Genomic DNA, 23,123 nt, shown 5'->3' on the forward strand with positions numbered 1-23,123 from the left:
TGCTTTTGAGAGTCAGAAAAGGATACTATTAATAATTACATCGGTACACCAGGCGCACAGGAGGACTATACAGGCCAACTGAGATGCATGCCACACTGTGTAAAAGTCAAGGGTGAAATCTATGCTTTATTAAATAGGCATCAGAAGACCTAATTAAGAGCATCATCACTAAAGTCAGTAAAATTTTAGAGCTGAGTACAATTCAAGAGATTCCTAAACCCACTTATTTTAGAGAGAGCGCAAGGCCAAAGTGCAGCGAGGTTAACCCATCTGTCCAAGTTACACAAAAAGGTAGGTGGTTGTGTTGAAATTGGAAACGGGTCTCCTGATTTGCTGTGATGGTTCTATTTTACCATACCTCCTCTAGGCAAAAGGCATTACTGTGGATCCATATTGTCTACGGTATGTAAATAACTTGTAAAATATTCTTGAAGGAAAGAACCACAGTATCACAAAATGTGATACAAAGCATAGACCAAAAGAAATTTCACAATCTTGATCTTAAAAGAAATAATTTCCTTTCTTTACAAACTGGCAACCAAAGGGAATGAATATTGCCCTTTGCATGTTGACTTACTTTTACTCATTTAAGTAAATGTACACATACATTGTAAGACATTGCCAGATTATTCAGAAGAGGAGGGAACACTCAGCCATCAAAAATCCCAAGAAGCTCTCAGCATCCTGAAGAACTTAATACTGTTAATTATTTGCAAATATTCACTTTCCGAGATTAGCCTTATAGAAAGTTTCTCTTTTTTAGGATGAGTGGGTCTTACGGAAACATTTAGATATTAGATATCATAAGTAAAACAAATTTTTATCAACTTTATATAATCCATATAAAAAGTACTATTAATATTTTTATAGTCACATTTTTAAAAGTCATTTAATCAGAAGGGTTGGTAAATGTACTCATTATTTCATGACATAGATCATATCTTCCTAAAGTAAACATCAGTCTTAAAATTGATCATCATTCAGAGAAGAAAACCTTTTTTTTTTTTTCTTTTTAAAGCATATTTACTTCTAAGTAGGAATGTAAACAGGATCTTATGGGATGACATTTTGTGAATACTCTTTTATAGTCTCTGACTCTGTGAAAACTGAAAATTCTCCCCTACTACTTGCCCTGCAGGATGGCTGAACAAACCTCATCTCATCTATCTGAAATGAATCCAATTTAATTCTGCTTGACCAAAAATCTGTTTCCATAGTTCTAAAACATGCAATCACCCTAAAGTACATTGCCATTGTAGCTATCGCTGAGGAAAATACACCTTGATTGAGAAAACAGTCCAGTGTGGCTTTTGAAAAATAAAATGACCCTCCCTGGTACACAGTTTGGTAAGGCAGTTGATGAAAGCAGGCAGGTCAAAGGTTACAGTCTTAGAATTAGCATTACAAATCACTTACATATTTAAATGTCAAGACTTTGACAATTCTAACAAACATTTAAATTCTATATATATCAGTAATCTCTTTGTAGTTGGAGGGCAAGATAAAAATCAACTGTGAAGCAAAGTAAATTTACAACAAATTATTCTGTTACTCAAAAATAAATAATTTGCTTTCTTCCCTAGTAGTTTTTCCCCCATACATTCACATCTTATTACCTGTAATCACAAACATATCCTTTTAAGAGAGAATTTTTAAAACTTTTAGTACAACTTTAAAACACTGTTGTTGAATATTTGTAGTATATTAATCCAAATTATTTAATTGCTGTTATTGGTCTGTTAAAAATCTAAAGATTTAAAATATGTATTTTTTAATGAACCTAGTAATCTTTTATTTAAGTCAATACCTCCTCAAATGAACCAAGTAATCATTAATTGATTAGATCATTTACTTCCATAAACCACTGCTATCTTTAAACATGTTATAGCTTACCATAAAAGAGACTCTTTTCATTGGCAATTAATGGGCAGTTAACTGTTTTCCTTTCACATTAGTTAATATTATAAAATGCATAAATTTTTAATTTCTTCATTTCTAGGTGTTCAACTTGCAAATGAAATAGCTATTTTACAAATGTTTACTTAAAAAACATAATTTCTTAATACATAGCGAGTACTAATTGATAAAAAACATAAAAGTAAGGCTGATAATTCTTTCCTTATTTTGGGATACATCTGGTTTACCTAGCAACTTAAGCAGCTGTAATTTCATTAACGATGAAACAAGACTACTAAGAAAAAAATCTGATCATTTCAAATTTTATTCACAAGAACATTTCTATTTCCGAATGTCCTAGAATGTCCTCTTATGAATTATTTTACATAAAGGAAATCGTCTATCATAGCTCTGTGTTTCATTTTCCTATATCAGATTTGCCTTAATAACCTGCTTATCGTTAAATAAACCGTAAACCAATAACCACAATAACAAATCATTAGTGAAGTATTAGAAAATACAGAGCTGTTGGGCATGCATAAATCTGTCTAAAGACACAAGTCTTTATCCAAGAGGCTAAGTGCAATTATTAACAATCTTATAAACCCAAACAAGACAGAGAAAAATCAACAAAATGATTATACTCTAAGCACACATTCTTACTAAAATGTATATTTCGTAAGGGAGGGGTTTTTTGTTTGTTGTTCCTAATGTATCCCCAGTGCCTAGAACAGTGTATGGCACATGTAGTGTGATCCGTAAATACATATTGATGAACACCCTGTGAAACAGCCCATTTTATTTCGTGGCCAAATGCAAATTTTAAAAAAGGAGAGAGAAGAAAGAAAAAAGTGATGCATATAGGTGTATAATATGAAATACTACATTTATAAATGTACAGACTTTACAACTTTTTGGTCATCTCTCTTCTAGGACATTTTCTCTTCCTCTATTCTGTTCCTCCCGCCCCTTCCTATTCAAAGTAAAAATCAGAATCTATTTTCTTCTTTCTCTCGTAAACATATGTTAATTAGTAGATAGGGTGCTGATCTGAACAGAATTTATCTTCTTTTACTCTCTTTCTAAATGTGACACATGATCTACTTCAAACATTTGAAATAAAAGCAATTTAAAAAATAATTGTTGACATTCTTGCTTCTTTAGTACATGGTTTTCTAGAAAAGTAAGAATCATGTATTTGGAAAGCTTTATATGGCACCTACTAGAGACATTCACTAACTACCAAAAACAAAACAAAAGCAATCAATCAAGTTTGGGCCAAGAAGAACACACAATTCTGAAAGCATTAACAATAGAATATGTACAAAGGCTATAAATGTCAACAGAGATCTAATAGCATTTAATAGAATTTCAACAGCATTCTAAAAGCCTTTATAAAATGAAAGCTCTGAGGCAGGTGTTTTTTTTTTTTCTTCTTCTTCTTCATTGATGTAATGCCAATACTTAAGCCAGTGCCTGACACATAGTAGGCAATCAGTAAGTATATCTTGATGGAATAAATATACTTCCTAGTTGTACAAGTGTGACATTTAAAAATTCTGTTTTTCAAAAATTTTAGACATAAGATTGAAAAATAAGCTCATTGAAGTGAAATATGGGTGAGGGCAGTTAGCTATATAATGTACGAAATATGTTGGCCCAAGACAGTTTTTAAGTACCATATTTTGGGTCTTTGTCCTCAGATAAACTAACAGTGTGTTTTTCCCATAGACAGTAAAATAGTAGATTTATCATTCACGATGAGAGCCACATGCCTACCAATTCAAAATTTTCAGACTTCAAAATACAATAGAAGTGCTATAGGCAATTTCTTTTTTAAGTTGTTCAAATTTGCTTTTATTTTATTTTGATGAAGTGCTGAGTTTGAACAAGGCCTTTCAGATACTTCACTATTTGACTTGTTCATTTAACTTAAAAAGTGAAAAACCTGTGTAATTAGTAGACAATCCCCTCAGTTTGGGCTAGACCAAGATTATTGAATCAAGACCATCAACTAACCACACACAAACCATCACAAAGCAGTATATATCAATAAAAGTTCACAAACCACAAACCAACAGCATATACACATTTCATCCTCAAACTGAATCCATTATATTAAGCAAGTCTTAAAAAAGCCATAATGCTTGAGATCACAAATAATCCCATTCTAGAAAAGACACATATGCAGAAAAGTCCACTTTCATAATCACAGATCCAGAATGAAGAAGTGAAATCTGTGTACTCACCTGGCTAATGGGTTCTTTTGTAGGGGGCTTTCCTCTTCTGGCTGTGCTAGTAGCCAGGGTCGTGGTGGTCTCCATAATTGACGTGGACATCTCTGACTGCATGGCAGTGGCTGTCGACTCAGTTGTCATAGAGGAAGGCACTTCACCAACCAGTCTCACATTTCCCACTATGGCGATGTTGGCATCATTTTCGGCTGCCATATTCAGAACTTTCAAGCCATTGTAGTAAAGCCCAGAGAGCTGACCCTGGAAGGGCTGGCCCTGCTCTTTCCCGCCAATTATTATGGTTGCTTGGCTATTGAAGATTGTGAGCTGACGCCCTGTAAAAATAATATTACATACATGCAAAAATGTTGATTGTGAACTCTACATTCTACAAAGGATGATAAAACAGATCTTTCATGGGGTGGATAATGAGAGCAATAAACTATAAGAGAGGCATTTGACTCATAATTCATTGCTTATAAATGAGGTGTCCATGGAATGCATAATCATTGGCAAATACTTGTAAATTCTCAAGTTATTGTAAATGTAGTGCTTTTGCTAAAAGACCAATCAAAGATATGTATTATAAATTAATTTTTAGTGGATTCCTTTCCCCTTTTACCTCAAGATCTTATACTGTTGGTCTCTTAAGTCTGAATTGTTTAATTAAAAATGAGATATTTAATATTTCAAGTATTTGTCATTCTAAAATTACCACTGGTAGAAACTCATCTATAGCAGCTGAAATCTGATTTTAAATTTATGGTAAAAATTTCATAATTCACATAATGGCCACAGGTATCTATATGCTCTTCTTTAGAAGTGTGTATTTTTTGAAGGCAATAGTCCATTGTTATTTGAATTATTCTGTTTTTCCGGCAAATACACTGAAAAGAAACACATAATTTACACTGAGCGTGTCAGAGACAAAAAAAATCCAAAAAGATTTTTCTGATTGGCTTTCAGCAAGTCTATTAAAACAGAACAAAATAAAAAAAAATATAGCTTCAGATGTAAAAAGCGGCTTCAGGAATGATACACAAACCGATGGAGAAATTATGGCACATTTCCATCAAACAGCAATCCTCAGCACAACAGTACCAATATCATCAAATTGAGTATCCAGTTTTAGCAGATTGCTCTCTGTTCATAAAAAGCATGCACACAACTTTAAGTTCAGTTTTAATCAGGGCTTGTTCCCAAATGCTCTTAGAAGGTTGCAAACGTTAAAGGGACTTCATTTTGACTGGCAATCCATATTGCCCACTATTTAAGATGCCTAGAGTTTAAACCAAGAGTTGTTTTTTTTTTTTTTCAGGACCATAATGAAGATATCAGAACTACATATATTTTAGTTAATAATTTAGAGGCTGGAACATGTAATATAATCTATAAATGATTTATCATTTTGGGTTAATGCTTGCTGTGAGTACCTTCATAGATTGAGTTAGTGGATTATATTTAACAGTCCCTTTAACCTTAAGTTAACAGGGTAAGATTATTAAACAGCTGGTACGTCTAAAAATGTATAGAAATTATTATACAAGGAATGCAAATATTACTATCTACATTTTACTGTTTTAAATTTGTTTTTAATTTAGTTTTACGGAAAATTTATTTTTTATGTTTATTAGTGTTACAATGAAGTACTACTTGGTTATGTTCAAATTATTTTTTTATTTGAAGTTTTAATCAATGTTTTTTACCTTTGTCGAGTAGCCATTCATCAACTACTCGACCAAGTCGATATGGAATTCGCTGTCTAGCAATCGCCAGGCGCTCGTTATCATTGTTTCCTTTAAAGTTTAAAGAGACATTTCATTGGTTAAAATCTGTAAGGTCAAAGGTTAAAAGTTAATACTTAAAGCTTGAGCTATACAGTTGCCACATGATTTTTTGAAATTTGGAATTTTAAAAAGTTCTACCTAGAACATTTCATGTTTCAGACTTGTCATTCATTCATTTATTTTATTTTAGCAAACAAAATTATTCCTATGTTAATTGAAAATTAGAAATCTGCATTTGAGCTAGGTTATTAAAACTTATATTATAGACAGACCCGAACAACCAATTTAAACAGCATATAATAGCTTTACAAAAAAATGAACATTGATCTCAGGGTTTTGTCTTTTTGATGTTTCTTATTAACTAGTTAAACATGTTCAGGTGAAACAGGTTTAAGTTTTCAAAATACATTCAATCTCTTATTCCAGATTAGTAATTTATGAACACCAAACTTAATACCATCTTCGGCACACTGAAGCATCTAAAATAGGCCTAGCATACTTTATGTCCTATTCAGAAAAGAGAAATTCTTATTCATCTCATTTAAGGAAACCACAAAGTCTGAATAGTTCTCGTATATTCCACACAAATTGGTTTATCAACCACTTGGACATCACAAGGGAATACATCTTGCATCATCAAATATGTTATGATAGGAAAAGGCTTTGACAAAAGTGACTTTGAGTGTCCTTCAGTTTCATTTAAAACTTGACAGATTGAGGCATATGACATTTGAAAGAAAGTATATGCTCAAATATTTGCTTTTTATTAAACTATTCTAAAGAAGGCATGATAACTTCAGGAACAAATACAAGCCACAACAGTGGTCCCTATTCATAGCTCTAAACTAAGTGGGAGCCTTGATTCTTTGAATAAGAAATTATCTGATAAAAACATAGTTTAAATTGACCTTGAATAATGCTTGCAAATAGATGACTGTTTTCTTGATCTATAAAGCACTTAGGAAGAATCTAGGCTGCCATCTCAGCACTCAATCGTGTATATTGCCAGAAGTTTTTTTATTCTATGAAAATTAACTAATGTGGAATTTTGAACTAAGACATTTTGGTAATAGCTCACATGAGGACTCAGAGGCGAAAGAAATGTTGAATGGTAGGTAGTACTGCCCACAAGAAAAGACTGGAGCATTTTACTAGGGAAGATAAAAGATACATTTTTCTCAATTTAGAATAATTAATAAATGTTTTCTTAGGCTAGTTTTATTTATACACTATACTTACCACAATAAACCCACCATATTAGTCACACACTTTTAGAGAAAGAGAAAAGAACTATCATTTAGACCTTATCAATATGTCCTTCGAAGTTTTATATGACTGAAAATATTTCATACATTAGTATTTAATTGAAAATGTAAATACCAAAGTGGACCAAATATAAAGTTTAATAAAAACATTGACATCTATCTCTCTGTATTATGAAATTATTAAAATGTTATAGTATTTTATCCTATGGGAACATATTTTTGGTATATTGATAATTTTTTTAAAAGGATAAAATAGCATAAATTCCAAGCCTATCTTTGTTTTCAAGAAGTGTGTACATTTTATGTTCTCTTTTGTGTGCTTGTATACATATATCAATATATTTGGAAAAATATACTAAAATTTAATATTAATTGTCTTATGGCAGCATGATTCTTGATGAATATGTATTTTGGCTTATATGTGATTTATGTAATGAACATGTTTATGTACGTAATTTGATAAGCAAATTAAATACTTTCAAAAACACATACCCTTTGCTCTATGGACTTCTTTGTAGAGCAACACTCATACCAATTTACACTATTATACCTCTCCTGACAACTTTATAATTATGTGGCTCCTTGTGCTGTTTTTCATGCTAGAGTGTTCCCAGCATCAGAAATGATCTATTTCCTCAGACACCACCCAAATCTAGGCTGCAAATCACCTCTTGCCCAATTACTACTATAATATAATAACAGACATCTCTGCATCCTCTCCGCAATCAATCCCACCCATTCTCCACATGTCAGCCAACACCCTATCATGCCGCTCGTCTATTATAACCCTCCCATTGCCTTCAGGATAAAATCTCGACCACCTGATGAGGCTTATGATGACTTCCATGATCTGGTCTCTTCCCTCCTCCCCTGCCCCATCTCATGGCTGTCACTGCCTTGCTCTCCTCTTTCCATCCTCATGAGAATTCTTTCAATTCTTCTAAAGCCCTCCTTTTACCTCTGGACTTTTGCACTTGTACTCTCCTCTACTTGAAAGATTTTCATCACTCCCATCCCATCCCATCCTCACCTTTCCTTAGCCAAACATGACTCATTAATGGAGTCTTCTTGGCAGGAACATTATTTCCTCAGGAGGTCTTCCCTGATGTCCCCAAGTTAAATTAGGACACCTGAATATATGCTTTCCTGACACCTGATACATGCCCTTTTGAAACAAGCACTGACCCTGTAATTGCATATTCAATAAATATTTTCTCTCTGAACTCTGAAATTCTATGAGGTCAGGTATTATGTGTAGTGTTTATTGTTGTATTCTCAGTGTTTGCACAATATCTGTCATAGAACCTCCTAGGAAATATCTGTAGAATGAAGTAGCAAAGGAAATCTTGTTTTAAATTCTGATAGCTTCTGTGGCACCATTATCTCATCTCCACAGGCTAACAACATTCACAGGAAAGCAAATACTTGTGCCAGAGGATAGATCACATGTAGCTAAGCCTCCCTTTGTACTTTCCAAAGGAAACATCAAATATTTCAATTATAATTTTATGTCTTTAATGATTATCACTGATTTGAACATCCATACAATCAGTTCATTATTTTTTTTTTAATAACTGCCCTGTGCCACAAAATAGATAAACATAGTTATTATTAGTAGGGAAAGTAGAGAGAAAAGTCTTAAATAATACAGCTGGAGGAAATGGAAGCCTTTTGAATGATTTTGAAAAGAGTACATAAAAACACAAGAATACATATACACCCACATGCATACAGACATACAATTTGCCCTCATACCTTTAACTGGCACTCACAGAACAATTAACATGACAGATATGGTATGATTTAAATCAACAATAGCTTTTGAAGATTCTTGATGAGACTCAGCTAAAAAAAGAACATACACTGCATTCCTAATGAATAACAAAGAGGTGATCTAACAACAACAACAAGAAAAAAAGAGTGGGCAGCAGAGATAGGTATAAAAAGACACTAATTTTTAAGACAGGTACCCACACAAATGGTCTCATACAATCCCATAACCCATGGATTTCAGATGTCTTCTAGTTGAGAGTATTTTTTTTTAATTGAAATATTTGATTTTGAAATCCAAGGACAGACTTTATTATTAGTTGGCATAATGGATAGGAAATCAGATGGCGCTTACTTCACTATATGTTGACTTTATTCTCCAAATCCTTTGTTTTTCTACTAGAAAATAAAACTAATGACTTTTCTTGTGACAAAATTGTATATAAGTACATTATCAACAAACAAAGGCATATCTAGATAGAGTGACAATGTCTTCCTAACAGATGATTCCCAAACCCCTCTTAGTATTGGGTACAAAATAGCTCCGATTGTTTAAGTTCACCAGGAATAAGCCCACATTTTGCCTCTACCTCATGATTTTCATTAACAAGCTGCACATGGAAAGTCATAAATGAAGTACATTATTTTAAGAAACTGCCCTAAATGCATTTCATTCCTTTACAAATTCATGGTGATATGTTATTTATAACATATCCAGTAACTCTGCATGATTGTATTCATTTTATTTAATCCTGTCCTTAGTTTGATATGCTTCTAAAATTTTACATGCAATATAAAGGACATAAAACAACCCATTTGATAGGGAAAGGTCAAAGATAAATATAATTTCTGATGACCCTTTCTTTTCTTTGGAACGTGTTGGGATCTGATACCAAGCATGCTGGGATGTAGAAACACTACATGGACTTTCTTTGGACAGTCAAAGGTTGCAGGCTTATACAGAGAGAAGAGGTTAAAAACAAGGAAAATGTACCTGAAAACTGAAATCAAATGAAAGGCGAGAAACTATTTTCAACTTCAAGTATCCTAAATCAGAGGTAAGGATAAAGCAGTAATGACCCACTTGTCAAAGACCAATGCATTTTGGAATTATAAAAAGTGTCCAAGTAGAGTTTCAACTTTTTAAAAAGCATGCAAATCAACTACAGTAATCTACTGAATACATAAATTCGGTTTATAAAGCCAGAGCTTCTCACTGAATAAAGGATAATAATTTAGTTGCATACATCCTTTACCCTAATAAAAGTGGAATGAGGTTTTTCTTTTGATTTACTTTCTTTTTCCTCCAGTTAATTTTATGTGGGTTAAAATTGTTACCTCCACTGAAAATGTCACCAGCAACATACATGTCTCTGTTGAAGTAATTTTCAAGCAATAAAATGGTATGTAAAATTTGGTTTACTTTTCCTTGAATTGTTGAAGGATTCAGTAAATTTTTTAATTAATAAATTTTAAAAAATTTAAATATAATTGATATACAACATTATATCAGTTTCAAGATTCAGTATTTTTGACAAGAAGCAGGCCCCATCTAGTAACACTACTACCAATTGATAGGTTCTAGCTCTAATTGGTGTGGCCATTTGGTTATAAGGTACTGTACATAATGGATATTTCGAACAAGGTTTCACAGGTGAAGAATAAGATGGAAAATCTGATCATTCATACTTAAAAGTGTAGCACCCTCAATTTTGATTGAATTCAGGATAGTTTTACTTTCCCAGCTAACCAATAATATTTGGTCACACTATAGTATATTAATTTTTTATAAATCAGTAGACTTCAAGGAAACAAGAGTAATTTCAAAGAATCAAGGTAAGCAGCAAGGAGTAATAAAACTCAAATCCTTGAATTGGAGTTAAATTTCATGGTGGTACTCAGAAAACAAAGGGAAATAAAATTGTAATCATATTTTTACGACTATTGGTCAGTAGAGATAAGCTATATGAACTTCGCTAACAAATATTTTTCTCCTCTCATTTTCACAGATCTCCCCTGATGTGTAATTTCTCTTCAGAAATAAAAGTGGCAGTTTTTGATAAGACATAGTAATATACTTGGAAAACAATAAGGAAAAGCAACGTTATGAACCCAACATTTGTTCAGAATAATATGAAAGTGAAAACAAAGATACTCGCTTCTTCTGAAGGTTTCTTGTTTCCTCTTTTTTAATACTGGGAAAGGAAACACAAAAGGGTTCTTAAATGCTGCACATACTTCCTGAGAAGATTAGGACTCTGTTTTTAGACTTTCTGTTTTTAAATGAGAACATGGCATTTGGATATGCCTAGGCCCATAAAGCAAAGTACAAGTTTAACAAAGTTTTGCAAAATTACTCTAGTTTTAAAAGCAGCATTATCACATAATTTCCAACTACATGCTGTACGAGTAGTTGTTATACAAACCATACAATACAGTAATATCTAATTTAGCTGGCAAGGCTCCAAATAAGTAGATTTTGAACACTATTGACACTCCTCAAGGGAAAAAGTTGTGAAAAAAATATAGCTGTTCTAATGAAAATATTTGTCCTATGTATTACATGATTTGCTGTATCATTAAGATATGTACATAACAAACATATATATCCATTTGGCTCCTGCCTACTTCTCCAGTTTCATCTTGAACCATTTATTTCTAACTCTTTAAATTCTAGTCACTGTGGACTTCTTTCAAATTCTACAACCAAGCTAATCCTCTTCGAAGGTGTCATTCACCTTGCTTTGCAAATTTCCTGCATTTCTGTGTATACCTCAACACTCCCACCCATCCCAACAGACACACGTACATAGACACAGACACAGACATCTGAGTCTGGCCAACTTATTTCTTCTTTTGATATTAGCTTATATGTTTCTCAAGAAAGCATTCTCTGGATACCTCCACCAAATTAACCTAGAGCCTTCCATTAAGCATCCTTGTAACATTTAGTAGCAGTAACTGTAACTGTGATGAAATGGTTTCATGTAACTGATTCTAGATTATGGGTTCCTTGCAAGTAAGGACTATGTGTGGTCCATCTGTTCACTGTTTTATATACATACCTATATATATATTTGAAAAGACATAAAGTGAATTTTGCTTGGACTTCATATTGCCTCCTTTTTTTCTTCCTTGCCCATCTCTTACCTCTGCTCTCATGCCACTCATTGATAGCCCAAGGCATGCATCCATGTCTACTCTTCCTAGACATATCTCATGTACCCAAAAGACTTCACCTTCCTCTCTAGTTCCAATAGTCAAATCCTTTGTTTCTTTAGTACAGCTTAGCTAGACATTAGGAAAGCAATCTGACTCAATGAAGTTAACACATAAGCACTCACTGTGTACTCAAAGTATTGTTTCAGGCATACATCAATACATCACATAGAGACTATCATTAAAGGGCTTAGATTTTGACTGGGGAGTCAAGGGCCAAAATGAGGAAAGTTAAATGGAAGTTCAAGATAATAGATAACTATGCATACGTATACAATTAACCACTGCTTGAATTGTAGTTGCCACAAAAGTTCAGAGAGGGCATTGGATTAGAACAAAGAAGGTGTGATAGAACCCAAAGAATTTTACCTAGATCACAAGCAGTCTAAATTTTATTGAAATAAAAACCAGATAAAAATGTGTTGTAATGTGGATATTAATCCCCAAAAAGTTGATAATTGATTATTCTCTTTAACTTCATAAAGCTCTACACTCCTACATCTATTTTTTAAGTAAATATATTCTCTAAAAGAATACATTTTGACTCAAACTAATTGCAAATACAAATAAAAATGGTTAAAATATATATGCCATGCAAAGTGAAACTTGTAATACACACAATGTTAAAACTATTGAATAAAATACTATGCTATCTCTTTGGTGGGGCTAATGGCAGACTCTGGGAGGGCTCACGCCAAGGAGTACTTCCCAGAACTTCTGCTGCCAGTGTCCTTGTCCCCATGGTGAGCGACAGCCACCCCCTGCCTCTGCAGGAGACCCTCCAACACTAAAAGCATGTGGGATCTTAGTTCCCACACCAGGGATCGAACCTGCACCCACTGTAGTGGAAGTGCGGAGTCTTAACCTCTGGACTGTCAAGTTTGATGGTTCTGCTGACGATCCAGTGGGGAATCCCAAGCTGAAGACACAGCTGGCCACTGTGGGCTGGAACTTTGGCACTCAGAAGTGAGTTGTTGACCAGAGGGCAGACAGCAGAAGCAAGAAGAACTACAATCCTGCAGCCTGTGGAACAAAAACCACATTCACAGAAAGATAGACAAGATGAAAAGGCAGAGGGCTATGTACCAGATGAAGGAACAAGATAAAACCCCAGAAAAACAACTAATGGAGTGGAGATAGGCAACTTTCCAGAAAAGAATTCAGAATAATGATAGTGAAGATGATCCAGGACCTCGGAAAAAGAATGGAGGCAAAGATGGAGAAGATGCAAGAAATGCTTAACAAAGACCTAGAAGAACTGAAGAACAAACAAACAGAGATGAACAATATAATAACTGAAATGAAAACTACACTAGAAGGAATCAATAGCAGAATAACTGAGGCAGAAGAACGGATAAGTGACCTGGAAGACAGAATGGTGGAATTCACTGCTGCTGAACAGAATAAAGAAAAAAGAATGAAAAGAAATGAAGACAGCCTAAGAGACCTCTGGGACAACATTAAACGCAAAAACATTCGCATTATAGGGGTCCCAGAAGGAGAAGAGAGAGAGAAAGGACCAGAGAAAATATTTGAAGAGATTATAGTTGAAAACTTCCCTGACATGGGAAAGGAAATAGCCACCCAAGTCCAGGAAGTGCAGAGAGTCCCATACAGGATAAACCCAAGGAAAAACATGCTGAGACACATAGTAATCAAATAGGCAAAAATTAGAGACAAAGAAAAGTTATTGAAAGCAGCAAGGGAAAAATGACAAATAACAAACAAGGGAACTCCCATAGGTTAACAGATGATTTCTCAGCAGAAACTCTACAAGCCAGAAAGGAGTGGAATAACATATTTAAAGTGATGAAAGGGAAGAACCTACAACCAAGATTACTCTACCCAGCAAGGATCTCATTCAGATTTGATGGAGAAATCAAAAGCTTTACAGACAAGCAAAAGCTAAGAGAATTTAGCACCACCAAACCAGCTCTACAACAAATGCTAAAGGAACTTCTCTAAGTAGGAAACACAAGAGAAGAAAAGGACCTACAAAAACAAACCTAAAACAAATGAGAAAATGGTCATAGGAACATACATATTGATAATTACCTTAAACGGGAATGGATTAAATGCTCCAACCAAAAGACACAGGCTTGCTGAATGGATACAAAAACAAAACCCATATATATTGCTGTCTACAAGAGACCCACTTCAGACCTAGGGACACATACAGACTGAAAGTGAGGGGATGGAAAAAGTTATTCCAGGCAAATGGAAATCAAAAGAAAGCTAGAGTAGCAATACTCATATCAGATAAAATAGACTTTAAAACAAAGAATGTTAAAAGAGACAAGGAAGGACACTACATAATGATCAAGGGATCAATCCAAGAAGAAGATATAACAATTCTAAATATATATGCACCCAACATAGGAGCACCTCAATACATAAGGCAACTGCTAACAGCTATAAAGGAGGAAATCGACAGTAACAGAATAATAGTGGGGGACTTTAACACCTCACTTACACCAATGGACAGATCATCCAAAATGAAAATTAATAAGGAAACACAAGCTTTAAATGACACAATAGACCAGATAGATTTAATTGATATTTATAGGACTTTCCATCCAAAAACAGCAGATTACACTTTCTTCTCACGTGCGCATGGAACATTCTCCAGGATAGATCATATCTTGGGTCACAAATCAAGCCTCAGTAAATTTAAGAAAATTGAAATCATATCAAGCATCTTTTCTGACCACAACACTATGAGATTAGAAATCTATTACAGGGAAAAAAATGTAAAAAACACAAACACATGGAGGCTAAACAATACGTTACTAAATAACCAAGAGATCACTGAAGAAAACAAAGAGGAAATCAAAAAATACCTAGAGACAAATGACAATGAAAACAGGACAATCCAAAACCTATGGGATGCAGCAAAAGCAGTTCTAAGAGGGAAGTTTATAGCTATACAAGCTTACCTCAAGAAACAAGAAAAATCTCAAGTAAACAATCTAACCTTACACCTCAAGGAACTAGAGAAAGAAGAACTAACAAAACCCAACGTTAGCAGCAGGAAAGAAATCATAAAGATCAGAGCAGAAATAAATGAAATAGAAACAAAGAAAACAATAGCAAAGATCAATAAAACTAAAAGCTGGGTCTTTGAGAAGATAAACAAAATTGATAAACCATTAGCCACACTCATCAAGAAAAAGAGGGAGATGACTCAAATCACTAAATTTAGAAATGAAAAAGGAGAAGTTACAACAGACACCGCAGAAATACAAAGCATCCTAGGAGACTACTACAATCAACTGTATGCCAATAAAATGGACAACCTGGAAGAAATGGACAAATTCTTAGAAAGGTATAACCTTCCAAGACTGAACCAGGAAGAAATACAAAATATGAACAGACCAATCACAAGTAAAGAAATTGAAACTGTGATTTAAAATCTTCCAACAAACAAAAGTCCAGGACCAGATGGCTTCACAGGTGAATTTTATCAAACATTTAGAGAAGAGCTAACAACCATCCTTCTCAAACTCTTCCAAAAAATTGCAGAGGAATGAACACTCCCAAACTTATTCTACGAGGCCACCATCACCCTGATACCAAAACCAGGCAAAGGTACTACACAAAATGAAAATTACAGACCAATATCACTGATGAATATACATGTAAAAATCCTCAACAAAATACTAGCAAACAGAATCCAACAACACATTAAAAGGATCATACACCATGATCAAGTGGGATTTATCCCAGGGATGCAGGGATTCTTCAATATACGCAAATCAATCAATATGATACACCATATTAACAAACTGAAGAATGAAAACCATACGATCATCTTAAGCAGAAAAAGTTTTTGACAAAATTCAACACCCATTTATGATAAAAACTCTCCAGAAAGTGGGCATAGAGGGAACCTACCTCAACATAATAAAGGCCATATACAACAAACCCACAGCAAACATCACTCCCAATGGTGAAAAACTGAAACCATTTCCTCTAAGATCAGGAACAAGAAAAGGTTGTCCACTCTCACCACTGTTATTCAACATAGTTTTGGAAGTCCTAGTCATGGCAATCAGAGAAGAAAAAGAAATAAAAGGAATTCAAATTGGAAAAGAAGAAGTAAAACTGTCACTGTTTGCAGATGACATGATACTATACATAGAGAATCCTAAAAATGCAACCAGAAAACTACCAGAGCTAATCAGTGAATTTGGTAAAGTTGCAGGATACAAAATTAATGCAAAGAAATCTCTTGCATTCCTACACACTAATGATGAAAAGTCTGAAAGAGAAATTAAGGAAACACTCCCATTTACCACTGCAACAAAAAGAATAAAATACCTAGGAATAAACCTACCTAGGGAGACAAAAGACCTGTATGCAGAAAACTATAAGACACTGATGAAAGAAATTAAAGATGATACAAACAGATGGAGAGATATACCATGTTCTTGGATTGGAAGAATCAGTATTGTGAAAATGACTATACTACCCAAAGCAATCTACAGATTCAATGCAATCCCTATCAAATTACCAATGGCATTTTTTACAGAAGTAGAAGAAAATATCTTAAAATTTGTATGGAGACACAAAAGACCCCCAATAGCCAAAGCAGTCTTGAGGGAAAAAAAACGGAGCTGGAGGAATCAGACTCCCTGACTTCAGACTATACTACAAAGCTACAGTAATCAAGACAATAGGGTACTGACACAAAAACAGAAACATAGATCAATGGAACAAGATAGAAAGCCCAGAGATAAACCCATGCACATATGATCACCTTATCTTTGATAAGGAGGCAGGGATATAAAATGGAGAAAAGACAGCCTCTTCAATAAGTGGTGTTGGGAAAACTGGACAGCTACATGTAAAAGAATGAAATTAGAACACTCCCTAACACCATACACAAAAATAAACTCAAAATGGATTCGAGACCTTAATGTAAGACCAGACACTATCAAACTGTTAGAGGAAAACATAGGAAGAACACTCTTTGACATAAATCACAGCAAGATCTTTTTTGATCCACCTCCTAGAGTAATGGAAATAAAAACAAAAATAAACAAATGGAACCTAATGAAACTTAAAAGCTTTTGCACAGCAAAGGAAACCATAAACAAGACGAAAAGACAACCCTCAGAATGGGAGAAAATATTTGCAAACAAATCAACAGACAAAGGATTAATCTCCAAAATATATAAACAACTCATGCAGCTCAATATTAAAGAAACAAACAACCCAATCCAAAAATGGGCATAAGACCTAAACAGCCATTTCTCCAAAGAAGACATACAGATGGCTAAGAAGCACATGAAAAGCTGCTCAACATCACTAATTATTAGAGAAATGCAAATCAAACCTACAATGAGGTATCACCTCACACCAGTTAGAATGGGCATCATCAGAAAATCTACAAACAGCAAATGCTGGAGAGGGTGTGGAGAAAAGGGAACCCTCTTGCACTGTTGGTGGGAATGTAAATTGATACAGCCACTATGGAGAACAGTATGGAGGTTCCTTAAAAAACTAAAACTAGAATTACCATATGACCCAGCAATCCCACTACTGGGCATATACCCAGAGAAAACCGTAATTCAAAAAGACACATGCACCCCAATGTTCACTGCAGCACTATTTACAATAGCCAGGTCATGGAAGCAACCTAAATGCCCATCGACAGACGAATGGATAAAGAAGTTGTGGTACATATATACAATGGAATATTACTCAGCCATAAAAAGGAACAAAATTGAGTCTTTTGTTGAGACGTGGATGGATCTAGAGACTGTCATACAGAGTGAAGTAAGTCAGAAAGAGAAAAACAAATATCGTATATTAACACATGTATGTGGAACCTAGAAAAATGGTACAGATGAACCGGTTTACAGGGCAGAAGTTGAGACACAGATGTAGAGAACAAACGTATGGACACCAAGGGGGGAAAGCTGCAGGGGGGTGGGGATGGTGGTGTGCTGAATTGGGTGATTGGGATTGACATGTATACACTGATGTGTATAAAATTGATGACTAATAAGAACCTACTGTATAAAAAAATAAATAAAATTAAATTCAAAACTTATTTAAAAAAATACTATGCTCAGCAAGAATTTGAGGGCAATATGCAAAAATGAAAATATTTGTGTTAGGATGGAGGGATCGTGAGTGATCTTTTTCAAATTTTAATTTAATATTATAGATACTGTATTTATAGGTATTCCAATTTTGCTCCCACATTTCTTAAACAAAAAGAAGCGTTTTCTACAAATTAAATGTAGTGTCTTGATGCAATGTTATAGCAAGAGAGGGTAGCACACCCAAGTGCCCTGTCAGTCAGCCCATTTATACAGCTAGAAAGAGGACAGACTGCTCAAGTAGGGCAATGTTATATCCGTGACTAATGCTTCAGAAGCCACCCCAGCTCCTTCTGTGAAACAGCAGCCCTTTGTATCCAGTTAAACAATATCTTCATGTGAGACTGCTGTGATGCTGGGCATGGAAAGCCACGTCTACTGCAGAGTTCAACAGTGCTTGGGGAAGAAATTAGAAGCTTAGCGCATTTCTAACTGGCTTAAGAAATTTCTCCCTTCACGTCCCCGTGTTATGTGGAACATTAAGATATCTAGTGTGCCTTTATACAAAGATTTCTAAGAGCGTGTGTTCCTATTAGCTACTTACATTCAAAATTTTTATTTTGGATATTGTTCCATCCGATGAATTAGAAATAAAGGTAATCTTGTGAACTTTGGGTGTCATTGCCTGTATGTAATATTTACAGGTTCTTCCCTAAGCCTTCTAGGCTGTTGGGTTCCTAATGCAAAAAACACTGAAGTATCATATCAAAAACCAGCAGCGAGAAATGAAAAGCAACAGGGACAAGCAGATAAGAAAATACAGAACGTATTCTGATAAATTAGAGGTCATACTCTGTTATCACGCATACTAAAGAGTTCTTTTGTGGTAGCTGTGTAGCATTTAAGACAGAAGAATGGTTTAACAGCTACAAAAACAGACAGGGCCACTGATGGATATCACTCAGTGGTGAGACTAAGAAAAATGAAATGTAAGAACAGACCCACAGTACCCTACAAATGGCATTTTGCCATTTTCCCAGTTATGAGAATCTTAAGCCCTTTCTAAATCATAATGTCAACATTTAGGCTTATTCTCCCTAATAGGAACTTATATATATTCTAAGACTTCTTTTCCCAGTTCTTGATTTCTGAAAGTCAGAGAAATATGTGGTACAGCTGGATTTTCTACCTCCTCATACCAACTTTGACTTTTAGTGTATTCCTCTTAATATTTAGACTAGTCTATGGAAGAGGAAATAAGTAAATGTCTCCTACATGGTCTGATATAGCCCGTAAATGGTATTGAGAAAGTTCCTTATCCTCCAGTGAAGAAAAGTAAGTCTGATTACTACTGAATTCTAACCTCATTTTCAATGGACTTCCATCTCTCTCCTCTACTTGTAATTGGAAGGCAGGAAGATTTTTTTCAATTAGAAAGATGGGGTTTGTCAACTGCACACAAATTATTTAAGATTAAATGCCCTGGAAGTGCAAAGGATAGGCTGAGATACAGCTGTTGAATCAAGGGCAGCCTCTTCAGTTTCATAAAATGTAAAACCTCTTACATAAAACAACGAGTTTTTTCTTTTGTAGACAAATGAAACACTATGGATTTGAACTAGAAACCCTAAAATAACTTTCCTCCAGTAAAATTTTGTTTCGGCTGTCAGCAATTATTTCTTACAAGAAAGTACTCATGTGGTCAGATTCATTGTGGAAAGAGAACCCTTGGTGGTTAAGATACTGGGCTTTAATTCCTGGGTTCAAATCCTGGCTTTACTATTAACTAGCTGGGTAACATTGGGCCGCGAGCATAACACCTCTGAGCATCAGTTTTCTCATCTGTAAAATGAGTATTTGTAAGAATAAGTGACATAATATATGTAAGTCTCTTAGCACAGTGCCTGGCACAGAGTAAGCATCCAGTAAATATTAGCCATTATATTATGATTGCATCATTATCTGTTATCTGGTAAAATTTGCCTAATATGATATATTTAGAAATACAGAGATCACAGAAATTGTTTCTCAGCCATATGAGCATAAGAAAGTAGTTGAGGTAGGTGTGAAAAAGGGTAGAAAATAAATCTATTTTTCTCTCCTAGGACAAAATATGGCCAGGGAACTAGATTTATTATAAGTGATGTCCTGAACCCTATAGGTGCTTTGTCAAAATCACTGCATTTTCTGCTAAGCAATGTCAGCTTCATTCTCAGAGGTTTATGCATGGCTACGCGTAAACCAGTGGGAACAACTGAAAGGAGGTCATTAACTTGAGGAGGACACACAAAAAGAAAAAGCCAAAGGCACCTGCCCAGAGGGAAAACAGAATTTAGGGGACCACTATCTGTTCAGTGCAGCAGCATGGTGACAAAGCCGCTCCTGGAATAAGAAAACTTTAGATGTCACTGAGGTCTCAAAATGACAATTTTAATCTGTATTTTAATGATTCTAAGAGATGCACTTCAACTAGAATGTCTTAAACTCTTCTTTTCCCCCCATAATGCTTGTGACAAAGAAGGGCCACAGAAACTGTAAAGAGAAGCTGACACCGCGTGGCCTAAAGCAAGTCAGTCCTATTATCTGTAAAACAAGGTCAGCGGACTGTACGGCCCCCAAGACGACCTCCAGCACTAAGGACTGACGGCCCCAAGTTTAGGGTAGGATCAAGAAGACACACATTAGGCCATCTTGTTAAAACATTCTGTCTGTGGGTTTTTATGATGGATTTAATTTTAGAGCCATTAAAAACAAAATATCATCAATGTTTCTAACACTGCAAATATCTTTAAAGAGTATGAAATCTTTGACTTGGTAGGGTTTTTTTTTTTCCTGTTCTTTTTTTAAACTATCTCATAGTTTGGGAAATTTGTGAAGATTTTTGGTCGTCATCTACAGAGACCTTTATAATTAAGCCATTACATTTTTCTGATATGATTAATGTTCTAAGCTTGTCTTCTCTCTTCTTTCAGCTGTACAGACAAACACCCCTCTCACCATGTAGACATTCCTCTGGCTTCTTTCTACCCACCCACTAAAGCATGTCACTGCTCTGACAGCCATTTCAAGAGGAGAAAGGCAGGCAGAGGTTAGATTTTAGGAGATTTCAATTTTATAAAAAGTAGGTAAGAGGATGGGAGGGAGGGAGGGAGTACATTATGACGTTTGAAAAGAGTAGAGGTTTGTCTCCTCTTCGTTTTAAATGCTTAGCTCTAAAGAGATGAGAGGACAATTTTAAGAGGGAATCTAAAGGACTTCTTCAAATCAATGGCTGCTCTTTGCAAACCCCTTTGTCCAAAATTTATCTAAGTAAAATCTCTTCTCGGGTATCTCAAACACCTGTGATCTGGGGAACTGTACTTTGGGAGATATTCCTGGTTCAGGAAACACCCTCATGAGACTTCCCATCCAGTGAAATCTGACAAGAACAAACTTGAAAACCTGCCGATAGTGGCCCAAGTGTAACTCCGAGCCTGAGGGGAGATCACCAATTGAAATCCAGACATCCTACAGGCTGCAGTAGGTACAGTAGTTTCATTGTATCACTTAGAATAAGACCATGAATTTCTCCACTGCTGGCAGTACTTCCCTTTAAACTTAAGCCATCTGTGATTGCTAGTGGATCCCTAAATACCAAACAGAATGGAGAGAAGAGCAAAAGTATAAAAATGTCCAACAAAGTTTAAGCTGATGCGCCATTAGTTAGGACATTTGGAACTGATCCCCTCACATGTTCTTCTCTGTCATTTTATAATCCAGCACATCTATAGTTAGATAGTGTCATTTTCAAGGATAGGGCTAAACTAATTGGGCCATACAACTCTGGCCTAATTAACACTTCATTTAAATTTTTTCCTGAAGTCTTTGAAATCCAACTGGCGACTTGCAGTGACTTCAGTGAAAATAAATGGTTTGTTGGCATCCTCCACACAAGAACCCTTCAAACACTTCCAGACTGTTATGATTTGACTTGTGTCCCCCCCAAATTCATATGTTGAAGCCCTAACCCCAGTACCTCAGAATATGCCTGTATTCAGAGATAGGGCTTTTAAAGTTATGATTAAGTTAAAATGACTCCCTTATAATAGGCCATAATTCAATCTAGCTGGTGTCCTTATAAGAAGAGGACACACAAAAAGACACCAGGGGCATGCACACAGAGAGAAAAGACCATGGGAAAACTCAGAGAGAAGGCAGCTATCTGCAGCCCGAGGAGACAGGCTTCAGAAGAAATTAACCCTGCTGACACAGTGACTTCAGACTTCTCTTCTCCAGAACTGTGAGAAAATAAATTTCTGCTGTGTAAGCCCCCTAGTCTGTGGTATTTTGTTATGGTGGCCCTAGCAAATTAATATAGAGATAATTTAAAACTATTTAAAATCAATATACTGCTGGCTTATTCACAGACCTTTGATGTTAAGCAGATGTGATTGTATTTTGCCACTAATTGCCAAAAAGTCTAGAAATGAGTACTTTGGATTTGCATTTTAATAAAGTACTACATTAGTGTCAAACTCATATCCATTTCAATTTTTAATTTTGGTTAAATAATACATTTTGTCCTTTTTGTCCTGGATTTGCTGCAAATCATAATCTGCACCACAATTCTGATAGTTAAGCCCATTTACAAAACGAACTCTACCAATTTATATTTTGTAATATTTAAGTTAAAAGATAATGATAAAATTGATTTTAGTATGAAATATATATATTTAGGCATTGTTCCATTATGTCTATAGAACAATTTTTACAAAAGGAACTATTTAACCTTTCATATCATTAAATGAAATTTCTCAAATCAATAAAAATTATGTGATATTATCATTTTCTTTAGTTTGTGGCCCCCTGTAGCTTCATTAACACAGATCACTGCAGTACTATTAAAAATTTTGCAAGAGGGAG

General features: G+C 34.9%; 1 protein-coding gene across 21 annotated transcripts in view; it reads right to left on the minus strand.

Moving 5' to 3' along the window:
- Positions 1-23,123, minus strand: part of NRXN1 (neurexin 1) — a 1,118,934-nt gene that overhangs the window by 135,032 nt on the left and 960,779 nt on the right. For 13 of the 21 annotated variants that reach the window (XM_061168489.1, XM_061168474.1, XM_061168480.1 and 10 more), the window contains 2 exons: positions 5,837-5,926; positions 4,146-4,465 (listed from right to left, as the gene is read on the minus strand). In XM_061168489.1, coding sequence (XP_061024472.1) covers positions 4,146-4,465; positions 5,837-5,926 — 410 coding nt within the window. The remainder of the gene's footprint in view (positions 1-4,145; positions 4,466-5,836; positions 5,927-23,123) is intronic. The other 8 variants (XM_061168487.1, XM_061168486.1, XM_061168484.1 and 5 more) reach the window with 1 other exon arrangement.

The sequence above is a fragment of the Eubalaena glacialis genome, chromosome 14 (genome assembly GCF_028564815.1).
Source record: "Eubalaena glacialis isolate mEubGla1 chromosome 14, mEubGla1.1.hap2.+ XY, whole genome shotgun sequence".
In the NCBI taxonomy this organism is placed as follows: Eukaryota; Metazoa; Chordata; class Mammalia; order Artiodactyla; family Balaenidae; genus Eubalaena; species Eubalaena glacialis.